At 40.4% G+C, this 11,061-nt stretch overlaps 1 protein-coding gene across 1 annotated transcript in view; it reads left to right on the plus strand.

The window, feature by feature from the left end:
* Positions 1-11,061, plus strand: part of JARID2 (jumonji and AT-rich interaction domain containing 2) — a 315,117-nt gene that overhangs the window by 258,108 nt on the left and 45,948 nt on the right. The window contains exons 7-8 of the mRNA XM_038389592.2: positions 4,873-5,890; positions 10,514-11,007. Coding sequence (XP_038245520.1) covers positions 4,873-5,890; positions 10,514-11,007 — 1,512 coding nt within the window. The remainder of the gene's footprint in view (positions 1-4,872; positions 5,891-10,513; positions 11,008-11,061) is intronic.

Here is an 11,061-nt window from a genome sequence, read left to right on the forward strand (position 1 = left end):
CACATAAACACCACCCTATATCGGAAACCTACTGACCGCTATTCCTACCTACATGCCTCTAGCTTTCATCCAGATCATACCACTCGATCCATTGTCTACAGCCAAGCGCTACGATATAACCGCATTTGCTCCAACCCCTCAGACAGAGACAAACACCTACAAGATCTCTATCATGCATTCCTACAACTACAGTTCCCACCTGCTGAAGTGAAGAAACAGATTGACAGAGCCAGAAGAGTACCCAGAAGTCACCTACTACAGGACAGGCCCAACAAAGAAAACAACAGAACGCCACTAGCCATCACCTTCAGCCCCCAACTAAAACCCCTCCAACGCATCATCAAGGATCTACAACCTATCCTGAAGGACGAGCCATCGCTCTCTCAGATCTTGGGAGACAGACCAGTCCTTGCTTACAGACAGCCCCCCAATCTGAAGCAAATACTCACCAGCAACCACACACCACACAACAGAACCACTAACCCAGGAACCTATCCTTGCAACAAAGCCCGTTGCCAACTCTGTCCACATATCTATTCAGGGGATACCATCATAGGGCCTAATCACATCAGCCACACTATCAAAGGCTCGTTCACCTGCGCATCTACCAATGTGATATATGCCATCATGTGCCAGCAATGCCCCTCTGCCATGTACATTGGCCAAACTGGACAGTCTCTACGTAAAAGAATGAATGGACACAAATCAGACGTCAAGAATTATAACATTCAAAAACCAGTCGGAGAACACTTCAATCTCTCTGGTCACTCGATCACAGACCTAAGAGTGGCTATACTTCAACAAAAAAGCTTCAAAAACAGACTCCAACGAGAGACTGCTGAATTGGAATTAATTTGCAAACTGGATACAATTAACTTAGGCTTGAATAGAGACTGGGAATGGATGAGTCATTACACAAAGTAAAACTATTTCCCCATGGTATTTCTCCCTCCCACCCCACCCCCCACTGTTCCTCTGATATTCTTGTTAACTGCTGGAATTAGCCTACCTGCTTGTCACCATGAAAGGTTTTCCTCCTTCCTCCCCCCCGCTGTTGGTGATGGCTTATCTTAAGTGATTACTCTCCTTACAGTGTGTATGATAAACCCATTGTTTCATGTTCTCTGTGTGTGTGTATATAAATCTCTCCTCTGTTTTTTCCACCAAATGCATCCGATGAAGTGAGCTGTAGCTCACGAAAGCTTATGCTCTAATAAATTTGTTAGTCTTTAAGGTGCCACAAGTACTCCTTTTCTTTTTGCGAATACAGACTAACACGGCTGCTACTCTGAAACCTACAATAAGAAAGACACAGATACTAAAAATGATCCTCCTATATTCCTCTACTGTTCATAGTGCTATGCAAACATAAAGTAATCTGCCTCAAATATAGTGATCATTTTAAAACTCAAGAAAATAAAAAGGGCTCAAAGTGGAGACAGTTTTTGTAAGCTTAAAATTAAATCGGTAAAAAAACCCCGTAATTTTCATTCCACAACCCAATACTAGAAAAAAAACCTGGCTCCCTATTTTTATGGATCTGCTGATAACTTGACTGTTACTAACTGAGCTATTGTAAAAGGGCTGGTTACTCGTATACGATGATTTAACCTGTTGCAAAACACTAACCTTGCCAGTTAGTGGGGACACCATTAAATTTCTGATTCTGATAAATCTTTGTTGAATTCTTTAGAGTTTTCCAAAAAGAGGAGAGTTGTTTCATTAGGATGCCAGCCACAGGACCATTCTATTTTCAGCATGTTTTTGCTGGTGGTGACGGCAGGGGATGCTGAGTGGGTTAGTTGTCCTATAGGAAACAAAGGTAGAGAGCATTATAGACCCACAGATGTTTCTCTTTCTCTCTGGTGTGCAGTTGCTCTTGTCAACTGCACTGTCTCTGCCCTGCTGTCTTCCCCCAACCTCCCCCACAACTCCAAAGGAATTGTGGGGAGAGGAAATCTAGTTCAATAGGGCCCTCTGTTGGTCTAATAGGATAATTTGGCTCTGCAAAACTCCAACTCTACCAATGCAAATGAATGAGTAAACAAATGAGAAAGCTTGATGTCTTATTGGGCTCAAACAATTACAATTATATATTTTTTCTAATAAGCTATTTTTTGTTTTTAGAGAGAGAGTGTGTGAGAGAGGATTGATCCTAGGTGCTGTGTAGAGGCATGTGTACACTAATGCACATCTAAGAAACAGTCTTGAAGGAATACTTAAACGCTTTAATTAAAAAAAAAAAGCTAGGAGAGACACTATGGCAGTGGTTCTCAAACTTTTGTATTGGTGACCCCTTTCACATAGCACGCCTCCGAGTGCGGACCCCCCCCCTTGTTTTTAATTTATAAATTAAAAACACTTTTTATATATTTAACACCATTATAAAAGCTGGAAGCAAGGTAGGGTTTGGGGTGGAGGCTGACAGCTTGCGACCCGCCATGTAATAATCTCATAACCCCCTGAGGGGTCCCGACTCCCAGTTTGAGAACCCCTGCACTATGGAATCCATTGGATTCTGCATCCATTGATGGCTCCTCTGTGAAGACCAAAAGATATTGCTGCAAGACTGTGGGATGGCCCCATACAGTTTAACATTAAAAGAGCTAACAAAATTTCATTTGGTAGGAGAGTACTTTGGTTGATACCATGAACAAGAGTGGTGTGAAGACAAATGATCTCTCTATCTCTCTATCTATCTCAACTAAAACTGAGAGGGTAGCTGAAAACTAGAGACAAGTGTATTTGTATGCCTGATTTCACTGTTAGCACAAAACTTTAATGAGTGGTGAAGGCTGTTGTCAATCACTTTGTTACTACCTGAATTAAATTGACTTCTTTCTTATGTGCTCAGTATAAGCACTGCCGCGAGATGGAGCTGTGTCACTAGACCCCATGTGGTGAACCTGAGCAGCTGGGAGGGCAGTCAGTTTATTAGGCTGACTCTCAGTGTGTGTATGTTTGGTTTAGCGATTACTGGGGGGGAGACATATCAACTGTAGAAAGGTAAGAAAATGCCTACTACAATTATTTTGTTTTCTTTGGTACCAAACATCTGTTGGATCCTGAGAGACAAATACAGGCAAAGGAAGCTTAGGTGGGTGCTAGCCAGACAGAATTTCACGTTTGCCAATGTGAAACCCTGAATCCTCCAAATGCTCTGTTAATGGCTATGACCACGTTCTTTGTTCCATTTGTTTTCAGTTGAAGAAGCTTGTTGCAGCCTAACATAGTTTGAAGCATGGTCTGTTCTGGGCCATAAATATTTCTGTATGTAAATTTGCCAGGTGCATGCTCTTTCTACATATGGGAGGTAGCTGTGGGGTTCTTGGGAGGGAGGACAGAAGAGCAAATGAAGCATCTCAAAACCATAACATTGTAGCTAATCTAAAAAGACGACAGGTTGGAAGAAATTCTCAAGTTCTCTTTAGCCTTATAGGGTTGGCTTACTGCTGGGGAATCTAGAAGAGAAATGTATCTTCAAATGTAAAAGACGCTAGTACAGGTATAATATTGAAAGCAGATTGAACCATCTTTGAAATAACTTTGTAGGGTGAACCGGGATTTAAAACATTGTAAGCACCCTCATAAGGTAGGGTGGAAAGTTAGTTAGCATTAGTCAGATGAACCCCTTCAGCTTCATAACAGGCTCTGAGAGATCTATGTTCTTGCTATGCCGAAGCATTATAATGGCACTAACTGGTTACAAGTTGCAGTTTTCATAATAAATGCAATTTTCCGGGGATTTATATCTTGGCAGTTATAATTCTGGCCTAAAACTCATAAAGTAGTTCAATGTTTTTTTGCCTTTGGGAAGGGGAATGTTTTAGGTGTCTTATCAAAGTTGTCAAGATTCCTCCATTCTCCCTCCATCTATTTTTCTGAGGCCATGTGTCACAGTTACCCTCCTACATGATTGCCTGGGATTTCCTTTGAAGTCTCTACTAAGTTTAAAAAAAAAAAAAAAAAGTCAGAAGGGGATGCTCAGTGTACACCCTGACTCTCGGGCTGCCCCTACAGCTCTCCCAGTCACAGTTCCTCCAGGGAGTGAGAAACCAAAAAGAATCTTACCCAGGTCTCACATTCAGCACTTCCCAGGTCATGCGGCAGGCTCACAAATGCATTTTTAATTGTAAATTAAATGGTTAGTTTTTAATATACAATATAAACCCCCATTTATCTAGAACACTCACAGGGAAACCTGAAACCATCAGGTAAACAGGTCTTCCTTAGAAGAGTCTGGGCTTTGGTTTCTCTAACTGTTGGAATCATGTGAAGTACATACATAGTATTTCAGAAATATAGACAAATATATGTTTGTGTTTTGAATATAAATTTCAGATTTGTAGATTTATAAATCTCATATCAGTGAAGGAGGGGATTGGGTGGGTATTCTGTGCACCTTCCATTGATGTTAACCAGCTATGTCCATCTCAGTAGTTATAGTAGATACAGCAGAGTGGTTAGTTCTTTTTAGTTATAGACTTAAGCATCCATCCTCATGATGCTATCTGGGACTTTACAGTAGATAAGGAATGGGGTAGTGTTCTTAACTAGAGTTGCATGAGTCAGGTGATCCTCTCCTTAAGGCAGAAGTACCTGCCTCATACTCTGTGACAGCAGGCTTGACTTTATTTGTTTTCAGTTCTGGTTTTATTTTAAAAAGTGTCCAGATCCTGCTCTGCTCTTTGGGTGAAACCTGTGATATGCAGATTGCCCTAAGAGGGCCATATCCTGCAGACCTCACTTAGGAGTCAGGACTGCATGATTTGGTTCTCTATGGGTGTCTCCATTCAAATAGTCTTTTATTAATTAGTTTTTGTTTTCTCTTTTCTTCCTTCTGCTTCCTCCACAATACTTCCGGCTTCTCAGGTTTCTAAGGTCAATGGAATCACTCGAATGTCATCTCCAGGTGCAAATGCAGCCAGTGCCAAAAAGATGAGAGAAGTCAGACCTTCACCATCCAAAACTGTGAAGTACACTGCAACAGTGACAAAGGGAACCGTCACATACACCAAAGCCAAGAAAGAACTGGTCAAGGAAACCAAACTAAATCACCACAAACCCAGTTCACCTGTTCACCATACAATCTCAGGGAAAACAGAAAGTAGCAATGCAAAAACCCGCAAACAGGTGCTATCCCTTGGAGCGTCCAAGTCTAACAATATCGCTGTTAATGGTGTCAAGGTCAATGGCAAGTTGAACCAAAAGGCATGCACTAAGGAGGTGGGGAGACAGTTGAGGGAGGGGCTGCGCAATTCTAAGAGGAGGCTGGAAGAGACGAATCATATAGACAAAATACAGTCACCCACCAAGAAAATGAAAGGGGCGGTCAGCTTGACAGAAGCTGCAAGCAAAAAGGCAGCTGTGGAAAAGCCCTTGCTGAATGGACATGTGAAAAAGGAAGTGCCAGAGAAGATTCTGGAAAGAAATAGGCCGAAAAGAGCCACTGCTGGAAAGAATACGCCAGGGAAACAAGCACATGGTAAAACTGAAAATGCCTCCTGTGAAAATCATTCTACCTCTGAAACTGAGTCCTTGCACAAGCCACACGACTCAACAGGAAAGCATGAAAAGGGTAGTAGCAAGTGTGGGTGGGCAATGATGGATGAGATTCCCATCCTTCGGCCCTCCACGAAGGAATTCCATGACCCGTTGATATACATTGAGTCAGTCCGAGCTCAGGTAGAGAAGTATGGGATGTGTAGGGTGATTCCTCCTGCAGACTGGAGACCTGAGTGCAAGTTGAATGATGAAATGCGGTTTGTGACACAGATTCAGCACATACACAAGCTCAGCAGGCGCTGGGGACCCAACGTGCAGCGGCTGGCCTGCATCAAGAAGCACCTCAAATCTCAGGGCATTACCATGGATGAGCTCCCACTCATCGGTAAGGGCTGTGGCTCCTGCTGGTCTTTTGCTTCGGTTTATAAGCATTGTGCAGTAAATTTTGTGCTTCATTCGATTTTGTGATTAATTGAATCCCTGTGAAACTGCAAGATGCTGGATGTTCCTCTGTTTATTCATAGACCAGGTGCCGTGCAGGTGGGTGTAGTGCAGGCTTCTCCATGCTGATTCACTTAAGCACATTAATACTGCCTGATTCTTCATTGATTTTACCTAGGGCAAAAGGCTACAAGGGTCTTTCTACTCAAATTTCAAGACCCTCTCCTTTCTCTCCCACTTACTTATAAGAATAATAAATATAAATATTAAGATTCTTGATCTAAAGTTACCTTGGAAGTTTTTAGGAGTCTTCTGTTCAAGTTTATGGAGTGTTGCTAAACTAGAAAATGAATCTGACTTTTTCCATCTCCAGAATTCCTTTCAAAAGCTTTTAACAAAAACCAAACAAAAAAAAAAATCAACCAACCCAACAAAAAAAGGTCTTTTGAACTGACTTCTGTTTGGTTATCCAGACACTTAAGATCACAAATTTCTAGTGACCTGCAGACATTTAACAACCATTAAGTGTCAAGAATAGGCAGTAAAATGTGGTTCATTGCAAAATGGCGGTTTCATTATTTCTCCCAGCAGGTAGCTGCCATGGCTAATGCCTGAGTGAGAATCGTTTATTTAAACGAATTCTTGGTTTATAGTCTGCTGTCAGATATGACATAAGTAATAGAAAGGTGACAATGGCTGGTAAAGAACATACATGCTAGTTAAGGAAAACATTTTAATCTTTAGGCAAATTATCTTTAAATCTGCTTTTTCTAAGCAGCCTAGAAAATATAATAAATTTATCTTGGTTGCTTCAAATTTTTATTTAACATTTCTTTTTTTAGTAACTTCTAACCAAGTTATAACTCGGAGACCTTTAAAAACTTAAGGCACTGCTTTTGTGGTTGAGACATTATTCCCTGGGAGGCAGCTATGCACATTACTTTGTTTAAAGATATCTCCTTTCTTTCTACCTCAAGTGTACACAACACTTTTTTTCTATGTTAAAACTTTATTTCAGTTTTCACAACATAAATATGTGAAAAAGCAAGAAAACAAAAGAATTCAGACATTGCAAGATTATACCAAGAACTCCTCTGTAATGTGCAGTACAATATATCAGCAGGATTTAAGAAAAAGGAGAAAAGATTAGTATTCTACAGTACAATCCCTGAAGAAAAGTAGGATTGCTGTAATATTAGGTTGTGAGATGAAATACTCAAAAGTTCAGGGAATTCCAAAAGTTAAGATTACTCTAGCAGCATTAAATTGATCCTTTGGCATTTCTGATATCTGTAATGGCTGTATGTTAATAACAAGGAGTATTAAATTCATGTTACATTGGCAAGGGAAAGAGGAAAATACAACATGTGCAGTATGGCAGCGTTAACACCTACTGACGCAACATTAATTTTTTGATTGTATTTCCTGGCTCTTGTGTACCTGATCTCACAGCTTTACGATTATGTTACTATTAATCTTTACACATTTAATTTCCTATGTATTTTAAGTTTCAAATTAAAACAAAATGTTGAGGAGAAGGGGAAAAGAACTCTGAAGGTAATCAGAGCACACAGATTAGAAATATATTGGCTTCAGCAGTAGAGACTTTAAATTCTTTGAGATAACAAGTGTGCACACATGCATATTCCTGTTGTAAGGACCAAATCCCATTTCCACTGAAGATCATTGAGTTTTGCCATTGACTTCAATGGGGCCAGGATTTGGCTTTAAATGCACACCTGAAAATTTGTTTGCATTTTTTTTTCTACTGAGCTTGCTCAGTATTGCAGTTTTCAAATAATCCCAACATTGTCAAATCAAAACAATTTTTTAAAAACAGTCAGATGAGTCCTTAGAAACCTGTGCCAAGTCTCCAATTTCAGCCATTTGCGATGAGCCCTTTTAAAAAGAAGAAAGGGGTTAAATTTTTTTCTATCAAACTTAAAATATATATTAACCCGCAGGCAGAGGCCAGCCTTTGGATGTTTCACCCTAAAAATGAATATTTCAGAAAGTTATGACCACGTGAAATGAAGTTGTAATGGAAACCATTTAACAATCTTTAACAAGGGCAGGTGTTGCGAAGCACCCACAGCAGTACAGCATACTTATTCAGTGAGAGAACGCAAGCTCTGACATTCTAAAGTATCTTCCATCTTGTTGTGCTTGAGAATATTACATTTTTAAACATATGATGAAGTGTTTTGCAATTGGTGATTTAAACAGAACGTGCAGATACTTATGTTGTATTACAAAGCCATTTAATATGAAACTGAGCCACTAATCTTTCAGAATTGAAGGAATGTTACTCAGCTTCATGCAGGCCATATACCTTCCATTAGTTTGTCAACGGTGTGCATGAGCAAAAAAGCTGTGTGTTGCTTGAGTGCTATTTTTCATGAAGGATTAAATGTAACAGAACAAGAACCTCTCAGATTTGTTTCCTTTTTCGTGATGTTGCTCTCACGATCCCTCTCCTCGTAGGTGGAAGTTGCACTACTTTAACTAGGAATGGTTGCGAGATGGGACATACTTTTTCTGCCCTTGGACCTACCCTAGAGCTTTGTCACACACTTGGAAAATCGTTGCCTATTGTTTCAGCACCAGCACTGAAACCACACTCCTGGGGTCTAATCACAGGCATTCTGGTCATCTAACCGGTGATGCGCTATCAACATTTTAATAAGGGACTCTCCCCAAAATGGTCTGCCTCACATGCAGCACGGTTCAAAAACTGCGCAAAATTTTTCCATGTGTCTCCAGGCTTCTGAGCCTCGTCACTGAGTTTGCCTTGAAGGAAGGTGCTGAAGGGTAGGGAAACGCTGTCCAGGAAGAGAATGGAGGAGATAAGAAATCTGAGGACAGCTATGAAATACTGTGAGACAGTGTGGCTAATTTGCAGGAGATGCACACATACAGCTCAGATGCTACAATAAAGGGCATAGTAGAAGAATCTGAACAGGACAGACTTTTGATTGGGCTTGAGAGGAGGTAGCTATCATCACAGCAGTGGCGGAGTCATTTAGAATGATGGTACTTCTTTCTGTTTTACAGTACTGTTTCCAAGCCGTATTAAATTCACATTAGAGACTGCTAATCCTTAATGTTTCTCAGGATGGAAAGAGGAGATAAGGATGACTTGGAACGGTGTTGATGACAGTAATGTTGTGTTTTTAGTTTTTCCTGTAGCAGTTGTCTCCTTATTTATGGGCAGTTTTTGGCCAGTTTGTGAACCTTTTTCTGTTAATGATTAATTCTGTCCTTAGACTAAGTGTTATACTGAGGTTTTCTTTAAAATTTTTATTTTTGGATGGAAGGTTTATCATTAATTTGACTGTCTTTATGCTAGAATTTTAAAAGCTTTTGTATAGTCTTTGGTTTTTTCTTTGATTGAAGTTTCCCAGAAAGTAATGAATAATTCTCCTGATGATCTTCCAGTTTCCAAAACTAATACACAGTGTAAAACACAAATGATCGTCTTTACTAAATTACTAGAGGATGCCACTCCGTGGACCCATCTGGAGCCTTTTTACTTTAGATCAGTCACATTTCATCTGTTTGAGTTGACAGAAACATGTTTGTGATGCTTATGGAGATGTGAATCTCCATTTTCCTCAGTTTGTTGTCCTGGTTTTTCCCTTGTTTTTGTTTACTAATGTAGAAAAATGGTTTAATAGTAATACTTAGCTCTTATATAATGCTTCATATTTTGAAAACGTTGTACAGATGTTAAAAACTCTGAACTACACCTATATAAAGCCGGTTGGGGATTTTTTTTGTCAGAAATGCTGATTCACCAAAACCAAAACTTTTTGTGGAAACTCAGTTTTGACTAGATGTTCACTGGGAAGGTTTCTGAGTGGATTAAATTTCAGGGAGGGCAGGGGATGGGGTGGGGTAGAGATTGGGAGGCAAGACTTCAGAATAGCTGGGTATCATTAGGGTTATTCACCTGGAATATGGGAGACCTATGTTCAAGTCCCTGCTCTTAATCAGCTTTCAGAGTAGCAGCCGTGTTGGTCTTTATTCACAAAAAGAAAAGGAGTACTTGTGGCGCCTTAGAGACCAACAAATTTATTTGAGTATAAGCTTTCGTGAGCTACAGCTCACTTCATCGGATGCATTCCGATAAAGTGAAAATAAATAAATACATAAATTTGTTAGTCTCTAAGGTGCCACAAGTACTCCTTTTCTTTTAGCTCTTAATCAGGCAGAGTTGGAGCTTGAATTTGTGAGTTGGCAACTGAACCCAAAATGGAGGCCAAAAGTAGCTGTGGGGAAGGTTAGTGTGAACACCAAAATATGATCCACTTAATAATCTTGACAATCCAAGTATCTTAGTCAGAATTTGGGCACTTTAAAAATGGAAACACTGACTATTTGACTATTCTGTTCTGTTTTGGTATCTGCATTACTGAGGATTTTGAGAAAATACTGTCCCACCTGAACAGAATCTGATATTATATAAGTAGTAAAGAAATGTTGAATGCAGTCTGCCAAAATTTTTCCTAACTGTTTCCTGTCTTTCCCTCTTCCCTCCCCACCACCCCACACACATGGACTCCAGGAGGCTGTGAGCTAGATTTGGCCTGCTTTTTCCAGCTGATCAATGAAATGGGCGGCATGCAGCAAGTGACTGACCTCAAGAAATGGAACAAGCTGGCAGATATGCTACGCATCCCCAGAACTGCACAGGACAGGCTAGCAAAGCTGCAGGAAGCCTATTGCCAGTACTTGCTCTCCTATGACTCCCTCTCCTCTGAGGAGCACAAGAAACTAGAGAAGGAAGTCCTGCTGGAAAAGGAGATCTTAGAGAAGAGGAAAGGTCCTTTGGAGGGACACTCAGAAAATGCCTATAAGTTCCATTCCTTGCCCCGGTTCGAGCCCAAAAATGGACTCATCAATGGTGTGGTTCACAAAAACGGCTTCCGTAACAAGTTAAAAGAAGTTGATATCCCATTGAAAACGGGCAGGCGGCGACTCTTCGCTCAGGAAAAGGAGATTGAGAAGGAGGAGGAGGAGAAGGGAGTTCTTAGCGACTTACATAAGTGTATATACAAGGTAGTAAAGACCACTTCTGTTGATTTTCTTCTGTAAAAGCATTGAAACAGATGT

Source organism: Dermochelys coriacea, chromosome 2 (genome assembly GCF_009764565.3).
Source record: "Dermochelys coriacea isolate rDerCor1 chromosome 2, rDerCor1.pri.v4, whole genome shotgun sequence".
Classification (NCBI taxonomy): Eukaryota; Metazoa; Chordata; order Testudines; family Dermochelyidae; genus Dermochelys; species Dermochelys coriacea.